The following is a 27082-nucleotide window of genomic DNA, read 5'->3' on the forward strand; positions in this document are numbered from 1 at the left end:
TGTAAGCAGTAGTTCATATACCCCTAGCTGACAACACAACACTTCTGGATTTGCCAGAAAACAGCTGTAGTCATCTTTATCTGAAGCTGGCTAAGGTGTATTACACAGTGGTCTTATTTGTTATTGCGTTCCCCTCTGGTTTTTAGATTTTTCCTAATGCTAACCTTGACTTTTATTGGGTTAGAATTCTCTTGCTTGAGGGTACACTCGGGCACACTCCTATCTAGTTTCTTTTTCTCTTGTTTTGTTCAAGTTTTTATAGTTTTTATAGGAAATATTTCTTTAATGTGGTTACTATACTTGAAATATTTTATTTTTCTTTATTTCCTTTCCTCACTGGGCTATTTTCCCTGTTGGGGCCCCTGGGCTTATAGCATCCTGCTTTTCCAACTAAGGTTGTAGCTTAGCATTTAATGATAATAATAATAATAATAATAGTAACACAAGCTGATGCTAAAATTCCATCTTTTCATCAAGCCCACAAGTCATGAAACTTAACGCATACACTCTTGGTTTTATTCGTGGGGAATACGTGTTAGGGGAACTCAGGTCATACGTGTTAGGGGAACTCAGGTCTACATTGGTGAGTTTTCCAGGTTTTGGTAGCACGCGGAGTTTCCCTAGAGAACGCCACTCTTTAGTAGGTGTAGAAAGTTCTTAAAAGGTGTCATCAATCCATGAAGTAACTTGCACTTAATGATTGAAGACTATCCAGCATTTCCTCCGAGCAAAAGGCTTTTTGCAAGGGATTTTACAGGATATGTTTCAGTACCTGACACTACTCTGCAGCTGTCTACAGTACTTTGGAAAGTGGGACATCTTCAGCAACTGGTGTTGTAGAAGGGGTCCTACTCCAGTCAGGGCATATCTAGAGTAGATTGTGGACTCCATCCTCTATCTTAGCCAAGAGAAGCACCTCTCAGTCTCACTTATGAGAAACTACCACTCGGCTTTGAACACCGTCATCCAAGTGAAGGGCAATGATCTCTCCTCCTTGTGGGAGTCGTCTATGCTCATGAGGAGCTTTGAGCAGTCTTGCCCACCCTTGGACCTCAGGCCCCCAAATGGGTTGTATCATGTCTCTTACGCGTACTCCTTATGAGCCACTGAGAAGGTTGTCAGATAAAAACCTGACTAACAACACTTTATTTTTGCTAGCTTTAATATTGGCAAAGCGATTACTAGAATTGAACAGTCTCTCTTTTGTATTAATCCATGCAGAGGGATGGAAGGAGGTCTCCTTTAGTTATGTCCTTAAATTCGTGACAAAACTCAGACCCGTAGATCCACGACCCCAGGTAAAAGAAATGTCGAGTGGTGATCGAGATAAGATTCTTCGATGTCCCATGAGGACGCTAAGGATATCTAAATAGGACTCTACATCTGAAGATTTTGTGTCATAAACTTTCCTTTAGCATTGGCAGAAACAAGAAAGAGATGTTGAAGAACGCGGTCTCTTTTTGGCTTCGAGAGACAATCAAATAGGCATGCGCCACAACCTATGCGGGACTTGAAATAATAGCTCAGGCAAGAGCTCACAAAGTCATGGATATTGGTCTCAACTTGGGCTTCCCAAAGAATCTTACAGTCAGTCAGGTGATGGAGACAGGAGTTTGGAAGTATCTAGCAATCTACACAAGACCTTTGACATATTTGTTCTTGACTGTGCTGTGGCTACTGAAGTGCTTATGTAGCCAGCCTGAGAGAGAAAGCATCTTGTACAAGGTAACACTTGGGAGCAATCAGGGTCATGCAAAGCCTCGGTGTCTTCAAGCAACAGAATAATCAGTATCCATTTATTTATTTTTATCACAGGGCTATTTTTCCCTATTGGAGTCCTTGGTCTTAAAACATCCAGCTTTTTCAATTAGGGTTGTAGCTTAGCTAATAATGATAATGGGAAAATGGAAAGGAGTGAGCATATATAATTCTTAGGGATGTTGAAAAGCGTCCTCAAACGCTGCCTTTGGGCTGGAGATGCGGAGCACAGTACTGGAAGTTTCTTGTCCAACTGAGGGGCGAGCAAGTCAAGTGATGGTGGAAACTTGAAAGAAAATAGCTTTTCGGCCCTGCAATGATGTAGGGATCACAAATGACCCTTGCACAGAGTCCCTGTCGACTTAGATTGATTGCTCAAACTTGAACAGTCCTCCTGCTAGGATGAACCTTGCAAACACCTATGCCATGTTGTCAACATCCCAAGATTGAACCTGTTTATAAATGGTCTGTGAAAAGAGCCCCTTTAATTGATGTAAGTCACTAACGGAAGCAATGCCGTTTATCAACGCTGCAAAGTACTTTGCCGAAATTCTTTTAAAAGGTTGCAAATTGGCAATGCTACGTGCGTTTCCAGTAGGTTGAAAGGTAGATGGGTTTCTTCTGTGGATCATATACCAGAGACAGATAGGATACTCAAGTGGAAGCCCTATCTCTCCACTAGCTACTTCTGTCGGCAGCAGATTCCTTGGAGGTAAGGAGTTCCCACATTGAGGATCGTCATGCAGCTACTTGGGTAGATCATCCCGTGTTCCTGCTCCAATAAAAGCAGAAGGTAAGAGGAAAGCTGATTGCTGACTCGAAACTACTGAAGCAATCACTGGGGAGGTGCCCATAAGGAGCCATCCTTTCTGTCAAAGAAAGAAGTCTTATCGACAAATCACAAATGGGTGTAAAGAGCTATGTAGTCTTAGATTAAACCTTGAAGCTCTGCCTACATAAGTATCGAACTTAAGCCAAGTACCTATAGGGTCGATGATTCTGTCGACAATCTTCGAAGAATCCTGTTTTCTCCTAAAACATTCAACAGCCATCCCAAGAAAGGTACAGGGCAATCCTACGTATAGGAAGAAGGGATGAACAAGCATTGGCTGGTCTCCTTCAATAACTGAACTGCTTCTAGCTTTCGTGCTTTCTGAGGCTAAAGGGCACCAAGGGCTGTAGCCTTAGGAGAGTGCAGCACTATTCAGTGTGTTGCAGTATCATGCGAGCGCTTGTCCTCGGCTAGTGAGGTTTCTGGCTGACAATCATGTTAGCACAATGAGGGATTTAGGTACTTGTACAAGTGATGAGATCAGATCTGAGCAACTACCTGTTCCAATCCTTATAGCCTAAAGGACTTGAAAGTTATGGGTGACTGGTAAGATCTCAGAGTAGGAAGATCTCATACTCCTGTACCGGTCTCTGAGCATCGGGAGATCTAAGTCGTGGAACAGTCTTGGTGCATTAAAAGATCTCAACTTTGAAAGATTCCAGCTTGTTGGCAGACCTCTAGGCTTGGAATGCTAGGAAGCAACTGATAATAGGGAACAGCTGTACTAGTTCCCTAGTAACTCAAAACAGTGATCACTCAAAGAAAGAATGTGTAAGTTCCGATAGCAGGATTCATAATCACGAAGCACTGCTAATCCCTTGGGAAACGACGATCATAGAGAACAAGCGCGATGAATCTAGTTTTGAAGGGAGAGAACACAATATGAAAGTTCCAGGGAAGACGAAACATGAAGGGAAGACCACGAAGAACGAGCGGAACTCACAAAGTGAAGATCTCATAGCCCGTATAAGTGATTAAAAATATCATAGGTTCCTCTTTCACCAGTATCATAGATTGGAAAAGCTAAAACGAATCAGATGCCAGTTCTATAATCCAAAAGTTGCTACAATACAATAAAAGACAGGTGTAAGAGATCCAGTCATGAGGTGTTACATCTCTATACTTGTAATCTGACAAGCGCACAGAAGACCTATCCTGTAGTAAGTGGTCACACTGAGACTGCTCAAGTGGTGACTGAGTATGTGGACACCTGTGGTGAAATAGATCATATGCATTGTGATTGGTAAGCTGTTTTCCTGAGGCTAAACTAACTAGTTTAGCTTTTCGATCTCATGAGATTAAAGCTCTGTTGATGGACCTTGATGCTTATGGAGGTGTAGACCCAAATGGTATTTTTCCTTTGTTTTTTTATAAAGACAGCAGATTTCTTAGCTCCAAAGATATCTGTTATTTTGTGCAAGTTAGCAAGAAGAGGAGCTTTTAGCACTTGTTGGAGAATTGGTAATGTTACTCCTCTATGTAAATGTGTTTGTGGTAGCTCAAGTCCCACTGATTACCGCCCAATTTCCATAACTCCCATATTATCTAAAGTTTTTGAACGTCTTCTGGCAAAACGTCTTGATAGGTTTGCTGAAGGTAATCACCTACTCCCTAGTTTGCAATTTGGTTTTCGTAAAGGCCTTGGAGCATGTGATGCCCTTCTTACAATCTCCAATGTTGTACAGAAATCCCTTGATTGTGGTCAGGAAGTTCGTATGATTGGCCTTGATTTTAGTGCTGCCTTTGACCGTGTTAATTATGAGGCCCTTGTTTTCAAACTCAAACAGTTGGGAGTGGGTGGGTCGTTTCTTAGCATTATTATTGATTTTTCAAGTAATAGATCTCAAAGAGTTGTTGTTGATGGGCACCATAGTGAGTATAGGAATGTGATATCCGGTGTTCCACAGGGTAGTGTTCTTGGCCCATTACTTTTCATAATATATACACATGACGTGTGGTTTGGCCTAGAAAACAAGCTTGTTGCATATGCAGATGATGCTACTCTCTCTGCATCAATTCCATCCCCTGAATGTAGATCTGGGGTTGGTGAATCCCTTAATAGAGGTTTAGCTAAAATTAGTGTATGGTGCAAATTATGTGGTATGAAGTTGAATCCTAATAAACCTCAAAGTATGATTGTAAGTAGGTCAAGGACGGTGGCTCCTCAACATCCGGATCTCAGTATTGATAATGTTTCTTTGAATTTGTATGACTCTTTTAAATTTTTAGGTGTGATTCTCGACAGTAAATTTACTTTTGAGAAACACATTAGGTCTGTGTCTTCTTCAATTGCACAAAAAATTGGCTTATTGAGAAAGTCTTACAAGATTTTCGGTGATCAATCTATTCTGAAGAAGTGTTTTAATTCTTTCATTCTACCTTGTTTTGAGTATTGTTCTCCTGTCTGGTGTTCAGCTGCTGATTCTCATCTCAATTTGTTGGACAGAAGCTTACGGTCTATTAAATTTCTTATTCCTGATCTTATTAATCTTTGGCACCGTCGTTCAATTAGTTCATAATTCATGTTGCATAAGATTTTTCATAACTGACCATCCTTTACATTCAGATCTCCCTGGACAATTCTATCCTGTTCGTAATCCTAGGCAGGCAGTTAATTCTAATAGCCAGGCCTTCTCCATCATGAGGCTCAATACTACACAGTATTCTAGAAGCTTTATTCCAGCTGTTACCAAGTTGTGGAATGATCTTCCTAATCGGGTAGTTAAATCAGTAGAACTTCAAAAGTTCAAAATTGGAGCAAATGTTTTTTATGTTGACCAGGCTGACATGAGTCTTTTTATTGTTTATATATGACATATATGTTTTTGACGTTGTTAATAGTTTATATAGGACATGTCTGTTTTGACGCTGTTACTGTTTTTCGAATGATTTATTGTTAATTTATTCTTATCATTTATTTATTTCCTTATTTCCTTTCCTCACTGGGCTATTTTCCCTGTTGGGGCCCTTGGGCTTATAGCATCTAGCTTTTCCAACTAGGGTTGCAGCTTGGCTAGTAATAATAATAATAATATTACATTTCTTATAGAAACCCCCAGTACCATTGTGAGTCTCTACAGCTCCTTTGTTTCCATAGTATTTTGACCTTAGCTCCATTGTTTCCATAGTATTTTGACCTTAGCTCCATTGTTTCCATAGTATTTTGACCTTAGCTCCATTGTTTCCATAGTATTTTGACCTGAGCTCCCTTGTTTCCATATTATTTTGACCTTAGCTCCATTGTTTCCATAGTATTGTGACCTGAGCTCCCTTGTTTCCATAGTATTTTGACCTTAGCTCCCTTGTTTCCATAGTATTTGAGTCTCTACAGCTCCCTTGTTTCCATAGTATTTGAGTCTCTAAAGCTCCCTTGTTTCCATAGTATTTGAGTCTCTACAGCTCCCTTGTTTCCATAGTATTGTGACCTTAGCTCCATTGTTTCCATAGTATTTTGACCTGAGCTCCCTTGTTTCAATAGTATTTTGACCTTAGCTCCATTGTTTCCATAGTATTTTGACCTGAGCTCCCTTGTTTCCATAGTATTTTGACCTTAGCTCCCTTGTTTCCATAGTATTTGAGTCTCTACAGCTCCCTTGTTTCCATAGTATTTGAGTCTCTAAAGCTCCCTTGTTTCCATAGTATTTGAGTCTCTACAGCTCCCTTGTTTCCATAGTATTGTGACCTTAGCTCCCTTGTTTCCATAGTATTTTGACCTTAGCTCCCTTGTTTCCCTAGTATTGTGACCTTAGCTCCCTTGTTTCCATAGTATTGTGACCTTAGCTCCCTTGTTTCCATAGTATTTTGACCTTAGCTCCCTTGTTTCCATAGTATTTTGACCTTAGCTCCCTTGTTTCCATAGTATTGTGACCTGACCTCCCTTGTTTCCATAGTATTTTGACCTTAGCTCCCTTGTTTCCATAGTATTGTGACCTGACCTCCCTTGTTTCCATAGTATTTTGACCTTAGCTCCCTTGTTTCCATAGTATTGTGACCTTAGCTCCCTTGTTTCCATAGTATTTTGACCTTAGCTCCCTTGTTTCCATAGTATTGTGACCTTAGCTCCCTTGTTTCCATAGTATTGTGACCTTAGCTCCCTTGTTTCCATAGTATTTTGACCTTTGTGTCTTGCTACAACATATGGAGAAAAGAAATTGGTTGCCAGTATCATTACCATATAGTTATCATAAAAATAAATTCAACTATGTAGTCAAATGTGATGGTTTGACTTTATGCAATCTTCTACATCATTTTGCTAATATTGTCTGCCATCCTCAGTAGATAACATAGCAGATGTTATCATCATGTAGCCACATAATTTAACTCTTAGATAAACATCCAATTATTATTATTATTATTATTATTATTATAAATTGCTAAGCTACAACCCTAGTTGGAGAAGGAAGACACTATAAGACCAGGGGCTCCAAGAGGGAAAATAGCCCAGTGAGGAAAAGAAGCAAGGAAAAATGAAATATTTTTTTAAGAAGAGTAACAACATTAAAATAAATATCTCCTATATAAACTATATAAATTTTAACAAAACAAGAGGAGGAGAAATAAGATAGAATAGTGTGCCCGAGTGTACCTTCAAGCAAGAGAACTCTAATCCAAGACAATGGAAGACCATGGTACAGAGGCTATGGCACTACCTAAGACTAGAAAACAACGGTTTGATTTTGGAGTGTCCTTCTCCTAGAAGAGCTGCTTACCATAGCTAAAGATTCTCTTCTACTCTTACCAGGAGGAGAGTAGCCACTGAACAATTACCATGCAGTAGTAAACCCCTTTGGTGAAGCATATTTGTTCGGTAATATCAGTGTTGTCAGGTGTATGAGGACAGAGGAGACTCTTATAAAGAATATGCCAAGCTATTCGGTGTATGTGTAAGCGAAGGGAAAGTGAACCGTAACCAGAGAGAAGGATCCAATGTAGTACTGTCTGGCCAGTCTAAGGACGCCATAACTCTCTATATCACTAATGCAGAGGATACCTGGATATGCCTGACAATAAGGAAGGGGTTCTTGGTTGGGGAAGTGAAATTGGAAAGGCCATTGACCAGCAAAGAAGCGGTAGCTCCGAAAAGAGGTCATGACCCCAGAAGATGTAGGCCTAATTGAACCGCCTTTTAAAAGATGAAACTTTGTTTAAAGTGAGGGAACTGTTGTGCCAAATTTTTACTTAGAGAATGTTGATTTTGTAAAACCTTTCGAAGATGGTAAGCTACAATTTTTAGTTCTTTTTAAGTCTGATGGAAATCTTGCTCTGGTATACAAATTATTTTTGATAACTTTCAAACTGCATTTTGTATAGTATTACTGTTCTATAAATATTTTTTATTCTCCGTAGGAGATATTACTGTACAGTAAGTGCACGTTACACGAGCCATTACTTAAGGGCAATTGCATCATTCCTTTATCCCATATCTGCAATAGCTTTATATCCTCCTATTTCACCCCCTTTTCCCCAAACCTTTTTTTTCCATCTTGTATGTTATGTATTTCCTTTCCTCCCTGGACTATTTTCCCTGTTGGGGCCCTTGGGCTTATAGCATCCTGCTTTTCTGTTTCCTAGGAGAGTTGCAGTTTAGCAATTAATAATAACAATAATCTCTTAACTTTTACTTCATATTGTAATTGACCCCCCCCCCCCCCGTTACACATGGGTGTTGAATGGCCTCACAGGCCCCCAGCGCCTGGCTATATATCCAAAATTCGTAATTACAATCTAAATCTTATTTTTATTGTTGTCAATTTAAGTCAGATATTGTTAAAAGGTGCTTTTTTATAACATCGCTATTCAATGTCTGGTTTCTATGCAAAAATTTATTCTATATCGAAGAGTATTTTAACATATTTTGTCATATTTCTAGTAGGAAACATGGAAAATTTTTCTTGTTCTAAAAAAAAAATGTTTCATGGTGCCTTGTTCAGAACTTTTTTTTTATTAGGAAAACTTATTTTCTTAAATTGAATCTAAGGTTATCTCAAATTCATTCACCTCACGTTCAGTGTGGACATGAATGAATTCTAAAAGCTGGCTTTGTTTTAGCAATATTAAAATCCTTGACTGGTTCTACTGTTACTGGAAATCAATAAAGTTCCAGATATAGCTTTATTAATTCTTAACCCAAACGACAATTTCGTTGTAGTTTTCAAAGTAGAAATTATCAATTTTCTCTCTAATATGAAAGTTTATGTCCTAGACCTAAGACAATAGCCTCAATGACGTCACTGAATCGAGGAATCTAACAAGTAGATGATGGCCTTATCCGATTGCGTTGTTGTTGACCCACAAACTTTGTTTAAATAGTCAATATATCTACATTGAAAGCTAACATAAAAGCACAAGTTATTAAATCATATATTATATATTTTAATTATTACTTTTATTCATTTAATTCGATCTTCTTTATGAATATAATAAATCAATTATCATCGCCGAAGTTTTTATCTCATTATAAGAATCGGACAACTGATGTTTTTAAACCAAAGGAAAGGAAGTTGCGACTCTGAGGTGTGGTTGTTGTTATGTTGTAATATCGTCATTATCGTAAATGATTGTAAGTATATTATATAAACAATCATCTATTTCGTCTATTAAACATGCGAATAATGATTGTATGTTGTATTTACAAGGACTTTGAGGCGGCAAGCTCCTTAATTCCATAGAGGCGAGTTCCTGTAGGAGTGACGGTGAATCATGGGTTAGGTTACCATAGGATAGCATACGGGAAGTATATTTTAGATCCTATTTGAGGCGGCAAACCTTTAATTCCATAGAGGCGAGTTCCTGTAGGAGTGACGGTGAATCATGGGGTAGTTTACCATAGGATACCTTACGAGAAGTATATTTGGGAAAGTTTTACTGTATTACAGATTCTCATTTCGAACAGAAAATAAGTTTTCCTGTAGTAAATAACGTGATTTGGCCGATATTGACCTTTATTTCAACCGCAAACCAACAGAACAACCAATTCGACTAACTTTTAGTAACCGAACTGGTTGCTGTTATTACGGATGAAATGAAGGTGAAAACTGGTTAAATCACGTTATTTTCTACAGGAAAACCTATATTTTCTGTTAAAATGTTTAAATATAATGTCTTGTTATATATTTTCTGTTAAAATGATTGAATATAATGACTTGTTCTAATTCCGTGGCACTTCACTCATCAAGAAGTATGTACTGCGAACGCTAACATTAGCAATGTTACTCAACGTTACCAATGTTACGATGCCATTGCTAACATTAGCAATGCTACAATAAATATTAGCATGTGTATTTTAAAGCATTTTTCCATATACCCTTTACACAATATATAGAAAGGTACAAAAGGGTACAGAACCTAACAAGCCCACCTAACCTAACCTAGAAGTTCCCAGGTCACAACCCCTACCCTGGGTCAAGCCCCCGAACCCCTTTCCCAGGACACAACCCCTAGCTGGGGGCAAGCCCCTGGATCCCCTTCCCAGGTCACTACCCCTAGCCAAGGTTCTATCTGCAAATATATAAAATTAAAGAAATTAATGACTTAACTTTTATGACCGCAACGACGAAACTTGTGGGTCACCGGGGTGTTGTGAGTGTGACATCTTAACTTCTTTAAATCCACATCATCGTTTCTTCTTTGTCTTAGCTAACTTAGTTTTAGTGCTGCACTTGGGACGCTGTAAAAATTATAAACATTGGAATTCACTGAAATGCTTTCAAGTACTGTATGGATTACTGCAGTCGTTAGAAGTTTCTATAACTTTCATCGTAAAATACGTAAAAGAACGTCACTAGAACTAACAAAGACCTGACTTGGACAAATGTTTCCACGGAAAAATTTTTGTTGGAAGGTGGGGGTTGGGAAATATTAACCCCCCTGTGCAAACTTTCCATACGTATGGGTTCGTGATTGGTTAACAGAAAAACAACGGAATCTAGAGAGTAAACATAAGTGAACTAGAATGGGAAACTTGTCCAGAGCAAGTATTTATGTGAAATCTGGGTGTGACAAGGTAATAACAAAATGTATAAAAGTAATATAGCAAGATAAAATGGAGTGTATGATAAATAATATTAAATGGAAATATAAAATGAAGGGATTTTATAAGATATCGGATAATAAAACGAGTAATTCTTGGGTCAAACGTAATATGCATACGAGGGTATTACATAAAAGGAATGATATAGCTGTACTGGATCAAGAAAAATACTTGAATAAAGCAGGTGAAGTCGAATAGCTGAATGAGGTGGTTAAAATGACGTAGGGGAAAATGGGGAGGGATTGTAAGAGAAGAAATAATCCTGTTGGTGGAGGTGGGGTCTATGCGCAAGTGGGAGGAGTTTATGCGCAGAAGGTCAAAAGTTGCTATGTACAAACGAACGAACGAGAGCTACTACAACCGACCAGTAGAATGTCAACAAATAAATGAAAAACACTGCTAATGTTAGCATGTTACGCTAACATACCGTATTTTTTCATCGGTTTATTATACATCCAAGAAGGTGATGTATAGAGAAGAAAAGGCTTGTTTTACCATTATACAGTGAACCCTCGCTACTTCGCGGTTCGACCATCGCGGATTCACCACCGCGGATTTTTTCCATAACCCATATATATACAGTAACATATATATATATATATATATATATATATATGTGTGTGTGTATATATATATATATATATATATATATATATATATATATATATATATATATATATATATATATATATATATGTATATATATATATATGTATGCATGTATTTATGTATATATGTAGGTATATGTATATATATATATATATATATATACCTATATATATATATATATATATATATATATATATATATATATATATATATATATATATATATATATACACACACACACACATATATATATATATATATATATATATATATATATATATATATATATATATATATATATATATATATATATATATATATATATATATATATATATATATATATATATATATATATATATATCTAAAGTAGGAAGATGTGATGTAGTTCTAAGGGAATAGTATGGGAAATATGTCTTGGTAATAAGCAAAGCTCTACCTCCAGTTTGTTTCTTCATTATGATCAGAGATAAATGTAAACAAAACATTGGTTGCCATTTTTTAACGTGCTTTTTAGCGTGTTTAGGAAACGCATGATATAAAATTGCCTTTAATATTTGTGCCTGTTTTAGTTTAGGGTACTGTAGTACATGCATTAAGTGTTCTGTACATTAAAGGGTAGTTTGTTAACAGTACTACATACAAGGGAAGGTTTTAAAAGTCTGAATATACATGTTGAATAAATAGGTAAATATGGTGTCACTACTTCGCGGATTTTCACCTATCGCGGCCGCGTCTGGAACCTATCTACCGCGATAAACGAGGGTTCACTGTATACCGTTTCCCCAGTATGTTTTCCCCACCCAAAACCCCGAGTTCCCACTGGGTGTCCCTCATTATCGTTTATAGGGTAAAGTTTTGGATTCAACCAAATTGGGAAATGTATTATATTAATATATTTTCCTAGTAAAGCACGTGATAACAAAACACTTCTTCTCAATACATTATTGTCGCTAATGCATACTTACAGAGAAAAAAAATATTTCAGGAATTGAAGGTCTTGACTTTTTCTAAGTTTAGTGTATATCTTTCCATGGGCACGCAAGGTAGCTCTTGTTCGTTTGTATGTCTGTTTTCATCTTACTTGGCTCCGCCCCATTGCGTAATGTGACAATATTTACTTGAATGCGCATTTGCTCCTCCCACTAATGTCGCTCCTCCAATCAAAATACTACTGGGTTCTTTTCAAGGGTTATTATTGGACGATTCATTGGTCTCTCAGTCTTGTTTCAAGGATCTGTTTTTCGTGCAATATAACATTGTAAACGATACTCTTTTGTTTTTTTCCCTATTTCATTATGGGAGAAACCCGTGATTGTCGTTTGTTTTCGGTTTTCAAAAGTTCCGGTTTCTATATTTTCATCACACGTCATTTTACTGTCATGGATCCTCCGGTACGGTTGTGTGAAATATGTCGTTATTCCTATTTTGATGTGATCGGCCGATTTCATGGGAATTATAATGGAACTCCTGAAGTAGTGAATCGTTTTCTAAGGGAGCATTCCGTATTACCTTTAAGTGTCCAGTGTGGTAAATGTGATTCGCCTTTACATTTTCGTGAGGATAGACATGTGTGGTATTGTACCAAATCTGAACGTATTCCAGTACTTGATGATTCAGAAGAGGGTCAACCACAACCTTCCACATCTTCATCGTCATCTTCCGTTTAAGGTAAGAAGTGATTTAACAAAATATATATATTCAAATTTAACCCTGGTTAAAGGGGGGGTCGCAGGGGGGGCGAAGCCCCCCCCGGTAGGGGTACAGGGCCCCTAGGTTAGGTTAGGTGGGTTTGTTAGGTTCTGTGGTGCCCTGAAAATTACTGTGGCCTTAAGGGGGGGGGTCGCAGGGGGGGCGAAGCCCCCCCCGGTAGGGGTACAGGGCCCCTAGGTTAGGTTAGGTGGGTTTGTTAGGTTCTGTGGTGCCTTGAAAATTACTGTGGCCATAAGGGGGGGTCGCAGGGGGGGCGAAGCCCCCCCCCGGTAGGGGTACAGGGCCCCTAGGTTAGGTTAGGTGGGTTTGTTAGGTTCTGTGGTGCCCTGAAAATTACTGTGGCCTTAAGGGGGGTCGCAGGGGGGGCGAAGCCCCCCCCCGGTAGGGGTACAGGGCCCCTAGGTTAGGTTAGGTGGGTTTGTTAGGTTCTGTGGTGCCTTGAAAATTACTTTGGCCATAAGGGGGGGTCGCAAGGGGGGGCGAAGCCCCCCCCCCCGGTAGGGGTACAGGGCCCCTAGGTTAGGTTAGGTGGGTTTGTTAGGTTCTGTGGTGCCCTGAAAATTACTGTGGCTTTAAGGGGGGGTCGCTGGGGGGCCCTACCCCCCTCCCCCCGGTAGGCCTAGTTAGGGGTATGGGGGAGGGGTGCTGGAACATTAATTATTCATTTATTGCAAACATCATTCAATGCCCCAACACCCTCCCCCCCCTTCCCCCACCCAAAACCCCGGTTCCCAAAGGGTGTCCCCCATAATTGGTGGGATGAACTAGGGTATACATAGTAAATCTCTAAATCGGTTGGTTTGCAGTCAAAATAAACGTTAAATTCATTGAAACCACACTATTTCTGATGCAACAAATATATTTTTATTGGATTTTTCCAAATTTGGCTGAAACTAAAAATTTACCGTTTATAGATATATATAGTGTATATATATATATTTCTGAAACTATTCATTTGCGACGGGAACGAGTGTCATTTTTGAAAAGAGCAGAATTTTTTCTATAGAAAAATTTAGTTTTTTCCCTAGGTTACATTGCCCTGTAATACAGTACAATAATACCTATAAGTTTTTGCCTTCAAAGTTGTGATCAAGAGAAAGGATCACCCTTATACTAATTGATTTACACTGGCTGCTGATTAAAGCGAAAATTGAATTTAAAATATGTAGAATATCTCGGCAAGTTATCGGAACCGGTCGTCCAAAATACCTAAGAAAATTGCTACAAATTTTATGCCTTAGCTTGATACTGTACATATATGAGTAACGTAACCAGCCGGGGCTCCTCATAAACTGGGCTAGTTTATTTATATTGGCTTGCGTTGTAGGTCTCAGTTCCTACCACTCTATTTCTAGATGTCAACATTTCCATTTGTTGATAAACAAATGTTTTCTTCAAAGACAGACATGATTGAATTTCAATATCTAGATATTTACTTTTGAGCATCATAAACAAACCTCCTGCCTCATGTTCAGGTACGCAACCTGCAACTTATCAGTTTTCGTGAAGACTGGTCTGTGAATAGAACACGGTACAAGCTAGATATCGAAGTGTGTGATTGCTATTATTGTAACATTTATGTAAAGGTAACTGAACGTGTTACTGTTTGAAGATATTGAAAAACTAAGTACATTTATTGTACTGTGTAGTATAATACACTGTACTGTACACTATCATCCCAAAGTTTTAAAGGTCCTCGTCAAAGTGGTGTCATCCAAATTTTAGAGTAACTTTGTATCTTCATTTTTTAATAATGTATACCTGTACTGTTTCATGAATTAATATTGTATTTGGAATTCTTTTGGTGGTATTAAATTCTCTGTCAACCTAACTGCATTTAGTTTTAAATTGATTAGATTGATATTTGAAAATTAACAATGCTTTTGATGTTGCAAACATGTTAGGTAAAATATATAAATTTAGACTTTGAGATCTGTCAGAATAAACCTTATTGAAATAGGTTTGAAACTGAGGATAACTATGAAATTTTTTACTTTCAGTGCAATGTTGTTAAGAGGGGACCTGTGTGTGCTTTGGGTGACGCTCATAATTGGGGAACAGCTACTCTATGCAGAAGGTCAGAAGCGTAGGCCGACCAACGTTCTATCCGAGGTGGAAAGTCCAACTGAAGAAATTGAAGTACATTGTCCAGTAAAGTGGGTTCATTATAAAGTGTCCTGTTACAAATTTATAAGGTCTCCTGTCAAGACACGGAAGCAAGCAAGAGCCATTTGTGAGGTTAGTCTTTTTCTCTTTATAATGTAGTGTAAAAGGATTTAGCGTACAGTATTGGCTTTAACTTCTAGGCTTCGGAAACACGTGAGAACAATTATTTTTCAATATTTAACTTAGCCGGTGATTATATAGCTGCAACTCTGTTGCCCGACAGACAACTCTACGGTAAAAACTCGCCAGCGATCGCTACACAGGTTGCGGGTGTGCCCAACAGCGCCATCTGTCATCCAGATACCCAGTACTCAATGTAAACAAAGACTCAATTTTCTCTCTGTCGAGCTATCGACAAGACGTACTTACTCGCTGTTGCTAAACTGGAGTTTTTTCACAACTAATTGGTGAAGTACTTTATTCTAGTTTTGAGCTTTCGCTATGCAGGTGTTTTATCTTCATCTTAAATCTTGAACTCGTTTTGGATAGATTTAATTATGGTGACAAAGAGATTATGGACTTTCTTTCACTTTTAAATGGCCGACCCTTCCCTTAGACGGAAGTGTGTTTAGGCTTTTAGTAATTATCTTATCACGTTATAGATTTTCCTCTATATATTTTATATCTCTCCGCCTTTATTAGGCCTCTTCGATTAACTTTCCATTTATTATAAACATATAAAAATAATTTTAATGTTTTGTTTATATAGACCTTTCCTGAGAGTAGGCGGTCCTAACTTGGAAACCGAAGTTAATCAACGTTGAGCCCTTTATATCGTAATTAGCTTTTAAAAGAGCTAAGGATTTAAAACTTTTTAAATGTAATATTTTATGAAAGAATTTCTTTGATAGTCTTCGTACTGTTTTCAAAGATGAACTAACGTTTAGTTTATTTATGCTACGCAGTTGTTGACGTTCAGGACGTTCAACATGCGCTCTATCGTTACGATAGAGAGAGTGTATCACGGTTTCACTTTGCAGTAAGAGTAAATCGATTCTGACGTTTTGTTCATTCTTTCTTAGCTTAAATGTTTTAAATTCTATTTTAAAGGAACTTTTTATTTGAAAAACCTTTCAGTTTTTTCCTTTAGTCAAATAACATGTTTTTTTCACGAAATATAATTGGGCTCTTCTCTTAGGTGCGAAATCAAGAAAGAAAGAGAGAGAGAGATAGAGACGGAGGGAGAGAGAGGAGAGAAAACGTTCCGTTCAAGCGGGTAACGTTGTTCTCGAGTTACTCTCGTCCCTAGTCGCTGTACGAGGAGGAAGGATAAAACGTTTTTAGTTTTTTATTCTCGTCCCCAGGCTATGTGCGGTGAGAGATTGAAAACGTAGTTATATGAACTAGTGTTTAGTCTCTTTCCCAGCCACTGAATTTTTTATCTTAAAATATGTTTTCTGTTTTTTGCTGGTATTAATGAGCTTGCATTATACGACTGATTTCGCAATTACTACCTTTTAATGAAGGGTAGAATTGCGTGTTTCAGGTAGAAATCAGTAAAAGTTTCGATTTCAGTGAAATAAGTGCAAAACAGAAAATCGAAGTGATAAAGTGATATGCGCAAAGTGTTACAGTGTTGCGTCCGAGGGTTCGTCTGTTCGTGCCTGTCGTTCACCTAGTCCGGGACCTCTTGCATGCTCCCAAGCCCAGGGGAGAAGTAATGTCAAACGACTTATGGGTTCGAGAGGCCTTGATCAACGAACAGACGTTTTCCCTCTATGGTATCGGGTGTATCTTACCAAGATCTCCCCTACCATAAGACGAGAGAGACGTTGTTTCTCCTCGTCATCCGAAGGCTTTTCGCATAAGAAACCTGTCACAAGGTTTCGAAGCCCTTAAGCGAAAGTCAGTCCTTTCAGGACAGGTCCAGCGTCCTGGTTACAACCATTAGGACAGCTCTGACCCTATGCAGTCATTGGATAACTGCTCGCCGCCTAACAAAAGCGTAACAGACTCCGAGAGTCTTTTTTTGTTGGCAAAGTGTTGCGGTCACAGACGTTACCCTCGTCTCTTACCACAACCATTTCCGTTGATCCTTAATGGGTTGTATGGCAAGACATGCAGTATATGCTTGCCTCCCTTATGGAAGACTATTCTGCCGATTAGTCCGTTGAGTCCAGCCGTTTATCTCATCGATATCCTGGCTTTCAGCCAACCTAACGTTCCTTTGTGCTTACTGTTGACGTTGGCGTAGCTTAGTCACGTCAGTAAGGTGGTTTAGAACCACACTCGATGCGGTCTCGTGTGGTTTTTCAGCCGCATTTGGACGTTAGGCCACTTGCTGATGCTCCTGTTGACATTCAAGACGTTCACTAACAATCGGAGTTGACTTGTTTTGACGCTGTGCGTCAACCTCCGCATTCTAGAGTTGTTTTGACTGCTCAGTCTAGGCAGTCAAAGCAGTCTCGAGTGGACGCTGTGCGTCCTCACGCACCTGTTGTGGTTGACAGTTCAGTTGTTGACAGTTCACAGACTGTCAAGCAGTTACATGACGTTGCGTTCTGGTCCGCTACTAATGCACCAGTGAGTGTGGACTCTGCTTGTAAAGCATTGCCACCACGGTAGGTCTCTCCCTTGCTTGAGACTCAGCTTTTATCGGACAAGGTTCCTGTAGATGAGGAAGTTGCTGTTCCCCCTCCTACTGATATTCCCTTGAGGACTCTGTCAGATGGAGAGGAGCCTAAAGCTGCTTAGCCTCCTATGGACTTTAATTAAATCATGATGATTTTTTTAAGGATCTTTGTCCGGATCTTTTTGTAACTGCTGCTCCTCGTTCGCCTAAACGTCAGAGCTTACACTAGGCCTAGCTACTTCGAAGCCGTTGTTTTTAAGCTAGTGCTCTCTCGCTCTCCTAGACTGGTTTTTCACCAGGAGGAGTTTGGGGGATACAGCCTTTGCTTTCCCTTCTTTTAAACTGGTTTATAGAGCGAGAGTCTGATATGACACGAGAGAAGTTCTCGGCTTGGGAGTTCATGCCTCTGCCCAGATAGACTTCTCAATTCTCGTAGACTCTCCCGGGCGCCTGGCCAGGAGACGCTCCAAGTTGTTTACAGGTCAACTTCACAGCTGTTTTCGAGCCTTTGAAGTTTTGCTGTACAATTATGTCATGCATAACAAGGCTTTCAGGGATGTTAAGCGGTACCGCCTCAGTCGCTAACCCCGTCTGTTGCCACACCTGCTCCCGTAGACCCTAAATGGGCTTTGCTGCAAAACATGCAGTCCAAGCTTGCGTCCTTGATAGAGGACTTTAATGCGGAGAAGGTTGCTACCGAACCTTCTGGCCAACAACCTTCCAACCGGTCGGTTGTGCGCCCTGTTGACGCTGAGGTAACCTACTCGCGTCTGCCAGTTGAGGTGGTTCCTCCACCGATGCGACCCAGTGTGGGTTGCCAGCCGCACGTTAACGTTAAGCGACGCTCGGAGGTGGTTGTTGACGTTCAGGACGTTCAACAACCAGCAGAGGTGGCTTGTTTTGACGCAGTGCGTCAACCTCAGCAACCCGGTAGGGTGTTGACTGCACAACCCAGACGGTCTAGACAGTCTCGGGTTGACGCTGTGCTTCCTCGCGCACTCATGGTTGTTGACAGTTCACAGACTGTGCAGCAGTTCCATGACGTTGCGTCCGGCTTCGTCACGCATCCACCAGTGCGACCGGACTCGGCGAGCCAGACGTTGCCCACTCCGTTGCCGTTTCCTCATCAGTTTTCGGATGAGGAACCCTCTGATGAGGACGTTGCTGAACAACAAGACGATCAGCCCCCAGAATAGATCAAGCCCTGCTATCCATCCAGAAGATGCTGAAGAAGGAACGCTGCTCAGTCAGGCTGTGGATGAGTCTGGTAGGGACGCTGTCATCCGTGGAACAATTTGTGTCACTAGGAAGACTACACCTCCGTCCTCTTCAATACCATCTAGCTTTTCATTGGAAAAAGGACAAGACGCTAGAAGCGGTCTCGATCCCGGTTTCCGAAAAGATAAAGTCTTGTCTGACTTGGTGGAAGGACAATATCAACCTAAGAGAGGGTCTTCCCCTGGCTGTTCAGACTCCCAACCACGTTCTCTTCTCGGACGCATCGGACGTGGGCTGGGGCGCGACACTAGACGGTCGGGAATGCTCAGGACTGTGGAACTCGAGTCAGAGGAGCATGCATATCAACTGCAAGGAGCTGTTGGCAGTACATCTGGCCTTGAAAAGCTTCAAGTCTCTCCTTCGAGGCAAAGTGGTGGAAGTTAACTCGGACATCACCACGGCCTTGGCGTACATCTCCAAACAAGGAGGTACCCACTCACTAACGTTGTACGAGATCGCAAGGGACCTGCTCATCTGGTCAAAAGGTCAAGACATCTCCCTAGTAACGAGGTTCATCCAAGGCGACTTGAACGTCATAGCAGATTGTCTCAGTCGGAAAGGGCTGTAATTCCAACCGAATGGACCCTCCACAAGGATGTGTGCAAGAGACTTTGGGCCACTTGGGGTAAAACCATCCATAGATCTCTTTGCAACCTCGCTGACCAAGAGGCTTCCAATCTATTGCTCTCCAGTCCCGGACCCAGCAGCAATACATATAGATGCTTTCCTCCTAGATTGGTCACATCTGGATCTCTACGCATTCCCACCGTTCAAGATTGTCAACAAGGTACTGCAGAAGTTCGCCTCTCACGAAGGGACAAGGTTGACGTTAGTTGCTTCCCTCTGGCCCGCGAGAGAATGGTTCACCGAGATACTTCGATGGTTAGTAGACGTTCCCAGTAGTCTTCCTCTAAGGGTAGACCTTCTACGTCAGCCACACGTAAAGAAGGTACTCCAAAGCCTCCACGCTCTTCGTCTGACTGCCTTCAGACTATCGAAAGACTCTCGAGAGCTAGAGGCTTTTCGAAGGAAGCAGCCAGTGCGATTGCTAGAGCAAGGAGAGCTTCTTCCATTAGAGTCTACCAATCGAAGTGGGAAGTCTTCCGAGACTGGTGCAAGTCAGTTTCTGTATCCTCGACCAGTACCTCTGTAGCTCAAATAGCTGTTTTTCTCTTATACCTGAGAAAAGGACGATCCCTTTCAGCTCCCACTATCAAGGGCTACAGAAGCATGTTGGCATCGGTCTTCCGGCATAGAGGCTTAGATCTTTCCAAACATAAAGATCTGCAAGACCTCCTTAAGTCTTTTGAGACCACCAAGGAGCGTCGTTTGGCTACCCCTGGATGGAATTTAGACGTGGTACTAAGATTCTTCATGTCAGACAGGTTGGAGCCGTTACAATCAGCCTCCCTGAAAGATCTCACTCTTAAGACTCTTTTCCTGGTATGCTTAGCCTCGGCTAAAAGAGTCAGTGAGATTCATGCCTTCAGCAAGAACATAGGATTTTCGTCAGAAAAAGCCACTTGTTCGCTACAACTTGGTTTTCTACCCAAAAATGAGCTGCCTTCTCGGCCTTGGCCTAAATCTTTCGATATCCCCAGCTTATCGGAGATCGTAGGCAATGAACTAGAAAGAGTCTTATGCCCTGTTAGAGCTCTTAAGTTCTATTTAAAGCGTACTAAACCTTTACAAGGCCAATCTGAAGCTTTATGGTGTTCAGTTAAGAAACCATCCTTGCCTTTGTCAAAGAATGCTTGGTCAGACTTTATCAGATTGTTAATACGAGAAGCTCATTCACATCTGAGTGAGGAAGACCGAACTTTGCTTAAGGTGAAGACGCACGAAGTTAGAGCTGTAACAACTTCCGTGGCCTTTAAGCAAAATATATCTCTGCAAAGTATAATGGACGCAACCTATTGGAGAAGCAAGTCAGTGTTCGCGTCATTTTACTTGAAAGATGTCCAGTCTCTTTACAAGAACTGCTACACACTGGGACCATTCGTAGCAGCGAGTGCAGTAGTGGGTGAGGGCTCAACCACTACAATTCCCTAATTCCATACCCTTTTAATCTGTCTCTTGAAATGTTTTTAATGTTGTTTTTTGGGTTGTCCGGAAGGCTAAGAAGCCTTTCGCATCCTGGTTGATTTGGCGGGTGGTCAAAGTCATTTCTTGAGAGCGCCTAGATTAGGGGTTTTGATGAGGTCCTGTTGTATGGGTTGCAACCCTTGATACTTCAGATCCTAGGGGTCGATCAGCATCCTAAGAGGATCGCGAGGCTCCGTAAGGAAGACGTACTTAAAAGGCAGAGTAATTGTTCAAGTCGACTTCCTTACCAGGTACCTATTTATTTTGTTTTTGTTATTTTGATAACTTCTAAAATGAAATAAAAACTCTTAGCTCATAAAAGTGTAAACATATATTGCTGGTCTCTACCCACCCCCCTGGGTGTGAATCAGCTATATAATCACCGGCTAAGTTAAATATTGAAAAATGTTATTTTGATAATAAAATAAATTTTTGAATATACTTACCCGGTGATTATAAATTAAAGGACCCTCCCTTCCTCCCCAATAGAGACGCAGTGGGACGAGGAGAAAATTGAGTCTTTGTTTACATTGAGTACTGGGTATCTGGATGACAGATGGCGCTGTTGGGCACACCCGCAACCTGTGTAGCGATCGCTGGCGAGTTTTTACCGTAGAGTTGTCTGTCGGGCAACAGAGTTGCAGCTATATAATCACCGGGTAAGTATATTCAAAAATTTATTTTATTATCAAAATAACATTTTGTTGAAAGTACGGTATCAAGTAGGCTATTGAATGACACACTACGAGCAAAGTGGCAAGATGAATAATCCTACATAAAATAGCTTAGTGTGAAGTAGAATGTTGTTTCCTAAAATTCATTACTTCAGAGTTTATTGTTAAGGACTGGATTTAAAATCAGTTTACAAACAGTTTTATGGCCTTTTTTAAGCAAGTAGCTGGTCTATCATGTTTACAGTACTTTAATGCACGACTATTTCGTCAAGGACTTAGTATGCAAAGTTGGAAAGGCCTTTTGAAATTTATCTCAATTCCATTATATCTTTTTATAAATTTTGAAACCTTTGAAGCCTTTGGTTTCTTAAATGATTTTGTTGTGTATAAAATCCCTTGTCATAGTCATTTTAAGTATGCCAGTTCTTTAGATTTTGCTGCAGCAAGTAAAACATCAGCACATTTATTTTACCATGAAGTACAGTTCTTGGCAATCCATATTTTTTCAGGCTTATGGAGTAGGCTCTGATCTTGTAAGTGTTTCTGATAAGGAGGAGCATGGGTTTTTGATACGACACCTCCGTGAAAATGATCCCCTTTTGAGGAAGTGGTATATTTCTGGCGTACAGAAGACGCCCAACATGTGGGAAAATGAAGGGGATGGTACCTCCTTCCAAGATATGATGGAAGCCTTGCTGCCCAACCAAGGATCTAGTCCCAGAAAGAAATATTTAGCATATTCGTAAGTTTTCGTAGATATTCACATCGTTATCCATGAGGAAATTTTATTTACTGCAGTCAGTTTATTCAAAATAAAGAACTTCAGGCTAATATTGTTCGTGATCAGTCAGAGTTTTGCCTATCTTTGCAGATATTCAGTTCAAAACAAGGAGTGGGGTTTGTTGATGGTCGATGGCGAAGATCCTCTTTTGTATATTTGTGAAATCCCTCAAACAAACCTCAACAATCTTATGGATGAGTCAATCGAACGTAGTCATGAATATGGGGTTGTCATCTCTGATCCGGAGAAGGTTCCGCGTGGTCCAGCTATCATCAAGCAACCTAAAAACACTATTTTTGATCTCGCTCGTCGAGAAGTGATTAATTATGTGTCAATTATGTGCTTAGGTAAGTTGAATAAATGTTCAGTTTTTAGTTGCTAACTTGAAATTTATGAAAGCAAAATAGTGTTCATATAATATTAACCCTTTTACCCCCAAAGGACGTACTGGTACGTTTCACAAAAGCCATCCCTTTACCCCCATGGACATACCGGTATGTCCTTGCAAAAGAATGCTATAGAAATTTTTTTTTTCATATTTTTGATAATTTTTTGAGAAAATTCAGGCATTTTCCAAGAGAATGAGACCAACCTGACCTCTCTATGACAAAAATTAAGGCTATTAGAGCAATTTAAAAAAAATATACTGCAAAATGTGCTGGGAAAAAAATAACCCCCTGGGGGTTAAGGGTTGGAAATTTCCAAATAGCCTGGGGGTAAAAGGGTTAATTACAGGAGTTATATGAATATTTTCTTTTTTAGCTGAAGGATACCCTCATCGAATATTTTCTTTCTTAGCTGAAGGATACCCTCATCGAATATTTTCTTTTTTAGCTGAAGGATACCCTCATCGAATATTTTCTTTTTTAGCTGAAGGATACCCTCATCCAGAGTATGACTGGTACAAGGAAACATACGAGGAAAATAAACTCACCCCGAAACGCATAGATCCGCTTCAAGACCCTCGTTTTACTGTATCTGGAGGAACTTTGATCATCAATAATCCAAAGCAGGTATGAGCTAAGAAAATATCAATGTATACGTTTTTAGAGACATTAACCCTTTTACCCCCAAAGGACGTACTGGTACGTTTCACAAAAGCGATCCCTTTACCCCCATGGACGTACCGGTACGTCCTTGCAAAAAAATGCTATCAAAAAATTTTTTTTTCATATTTTTGAAAATTTTTTGAAAAAATTCAGGCATTTTCCAAGAGAATGAGACCAACCTGACCTCTCTATGACGAAAATTAAGGCTGTTAGAGCAATTTAAAAAAAATATACTGCAAAATGTGCTGGGAAAAAAATAACCCCCTGGGGGTTAAGGGTTGGAAATTTCCAAATACCCCGGGGGTAAAAGGGTTAAAATTCTTGTTCATTTTCTCATTCAATTTCACTCAATCTCGAGTATTGTTTTACTCATACAGGTTGAGGATCGAGGGAAGTACCATTGTCGAGCCTCAAATGAGTTTGGCACTGTCACATCAGAAAGTGTACAGCTGTTGTTTGCTTATGTAGCCGAATTTAACCTGAAGAGGTCCGATGAACAGGGAAACCAATTTTGGGGCAAAGCCATTTACTGTGATCCACCTCAGCACTTTCCAGGTTAGTAAAATATGGTTCAAAAAATGTCTTTTTCTTTTAAGATTCTAGCTTGAAGTGTTCAATTCTGAAAGTGGATCCGTATTTTGAGAGTTTATGTTAAAATTCTTCTAAATATTTATTTGCGCATCAATGAAACCTGTGATTGTAGTAAATGTTGATAGGATTTGCTTAGGTAGCTGAAGAAAAATCTGTTGGCATATATAACATAAAGTGGTTTGCCACCTCTAAAAAGTTGAGCATATTTCATACATAGATGCCTCTTTGGGTACTGTATGGGTAATTTTACTTATTTATTTATTATTATTATTAAGTTACAACCCTAGTTGGAAAAGCTTGGTGCTTAAGCCCAAGAGCTCCAATAGGGAAAATAGTTTAATGTGGAAAGGTAATAAGAAAACAGATAGAATAGTGTGTGTGTGTGTGTGTACCCTTAAGCAAGAGAACTCTACCCCAAGACAGTGGAAGACCATGGTACAGAGGCTATGGTACTATCTAAGACTAGAGAACAATGGTTTGATTTTGGAGTGTACTTGTAAAAGAGCTGCTTACCATAGCTAAAGTCTTCTACCCTTACCAAGTGGAAATTAGCCACGGCACAATTACACTGTAGTAGTTAACCCCTTGAGTTAAGAGGAATTTATTGCTTATCTTAAGTGTTCTGAGGTGTATGAGGAAAGAGGAGAATGTGTAAAGAATAGGCCAGACTATTTGGGGCATGTGTAGGAAAAGGAAAAGTGAGCCGTAACCAGAGTGCAATCAATCAAAGGACCCAGTAATTCTCTAGTGGTAATATCTAATGGGTGGCTGGTGCCTTGGCCAATGTACTACCTACCTAGTCATCTTATCAGGAATAATGGAAGTAATTTGAATGTAGTATAGATTTGGTCGTATACTTTGAACACTTGTATAGCACCATTGATTAGTGTAGTAGCTCACAGATATATAAATTGATCATGATATTAAAGAATTGTTTTATAGAGGATGCTAGTACAATGTATATGCAGTGTATATATATGTATATATATATATATATATATATATATATATATATATATATATATATATATATATATATGTATGCATATATATATATATACTGTTTATATATATATATATATATATATATATATATATATATATATATATATATATATATATATATATATATATATATATATACTGTATATATATATATATACTGTATATATATATATATATATATATATATATATATATATATACTGTATATATATATATATATATATATATATATATATATATATATATGTATATATATATATGTATATATATATACAGTAGGGTCCCGAATTACACGTGTTCTAATTACGCGATTCCTCAATTAAGCGATCGATAGTTTTTAAAAATGAATTTTCCTGTATCTGCGAGGAGCATTCTAAATCCGCGAGTCAAGCACCGCGAAGCGTAGGAAATCTATTGTTTTCTTAATTGTATTGGGGGGGGGGGTGATGGTTCCCCGATGTCTGAGAAGGGGGGGGGGAGGATGTGAGAGAAAGATTTCTGTTCAAACATTTTAAGACTAGTTTTGGATGAAAAATGTTAAGGTTTGCCCATCTGTTGTGTGAACTTGTCGCTAGGCCTAGCCTAACTGTCCAACACCTATATGTATAATATTCCATATTTGTACTAATTAATTTTTATACTTACTTTGTGATTATGGTGAAAAATCCTTATTCATTAAACTTTAAATTAAAAACCATCAAAATAAAGACTATTTTATATCATGCTACTGCCAAACATGTCACCACAACCAAACCCATTACTTTGTTTAGTACGTTCCATCGCCGATCATAACGAACTCGCTAACTAATTTTAACATCTGTCTATAGGTTAACTTTTGCGGCAAAAGATATCTTACCAGGTACAGTACTATGTAATAATAATGTTATAATTAATGTTGTTTTATTTATCCTTAGAAAATCAAAATATATGAAATATGAGCAATTTTGTTTCGTGTTGTTTTTTTTTCCTAAAAAACGCCTTCTTAAAAGGAAAACTTTTTTTTTACGTTTCATCGTCGATCATAAACGCATTTAATCCTGAAAGTGATATTGAAGAGCTTTTACTAAAGATGTTATTATAAATAAAGATTATAAATAGGTGGTAAAATATCTATAATTAAAGTGTAGCAGCATCAAGAAATGTTGGGGTTCGCCCTTTACATAAGAATGTACTGTACATTGGATTAGACAGAACGTAGAAAAAATCAATTAGGGAAAAATCGGTATTCGATATCCTCTTCATCAGCATCGTCAATCGGGCTTTTTATTTTTTTTTATTCTCAGTCGCTAACTAGTTATCGCACTGCCAAGATCTGCACACATTCCGATAATTCACATTTGAAGGTTTTCTGGGAGAGGATGGATAGAGAAAATACCGAACTATATAAAATGTTTTTTTAACCTGTTAAGCGTCACCCACGTGATAAACCGTTCACCACGATCTACTCGGTGCCGCCTTCAACTGTATATTCCGTTCATGACTTTAATTGCCTTTTACAAGCCATCAGTCTCGTGATGTTACTTTACTCGTATAGTAAGTATAGGATCACCACTTGGCAACACTCTCAGCATATGGGGACTGTGAATAGAAACTTATATGATGTCTGGCAACTATTTTTCTGAAGGTAGCTTGATGTTACAAAACTGTGGTTTCCTATCAGTGCGCTCGGGCGTTCGTGCATAAGTGGTTATTTGTTGTTCCTTTTGTAATGAAAGGTCTAAAGAGGAAGGTTATTTCTTTAGATGAAATAAATGATATTCTTGTTGTGGAATTTGATAATGATAACCTGTTTGATAATGAGAGCACTAGTTCTGAATCCTCCAGTGATGAGTATATTGAAGAAACAAAGTTTTCTTTCGATGCCGAAAGCGAAAATGACTTCTCATTACCGAATGACTGGACAACGAAATTTCACAAAACTATAAAGGGAAAGGAAACGCC

The 27082-nt window shown here is 39.2% G+C and overlaps 2 protein-coding genes across 2 annotated transcripts in view; both read left to right on the forward strand.

Moving 5' to 3' along the window:
- LOC137627373 (transmembrane channel-like protein 7) overlaps positions 1-27082 on the forward strand; it is a 437009-nt gene that overhangs the window by 111726 nt on the left and 298201 nt on the right. The window lies entirely within an intron of this gene.
- Positions 9064-27082, forward strand: part of LOC137627904 (contactin-like) — a 56214-nt gene continuing 38195 nt past the window's right edge. Inside the window, exons 1-6 of the mRNA XM_068359356.1 lie at positions 9064-9149; positions 14941-15178; positions 22225-22457; positions 22587-22843; positions 23367-23509; positions 23923-24100. Of these exons, the coding sequence (XP_068215457.1) occupies positions 14945-15178; positions 22225-22457; positions 22587-22843; positions 23367-23509; positions 23923-24100 (1045 nt within the window). The 5' untranslated portion in view covers positions 9064-9149; positions 14941-14944. The remainder of the gene's footprint in view (positions 9150-14940; positions 15179-22224; positions 22458-22586; positions 22844-23366; positions 23510-23922; positions 24101-27082) is intronic.

Source organism: Palaemon carinicauda, chromosome 35, assembly GCF_036898095.1.
Source record: "Palaemon carinicauda isolate YSFRI2023 chromosome 35, ASM3689809v2, whole genome shotgun sequence".
NCBI classification, from domain to species: domain Eukaryota; kingdom Metazoa; phylum Arthropoda; class Malacostraca; order Decapoda; family Palaemonidae; genus Palaemon; species Palaemon carinicauda.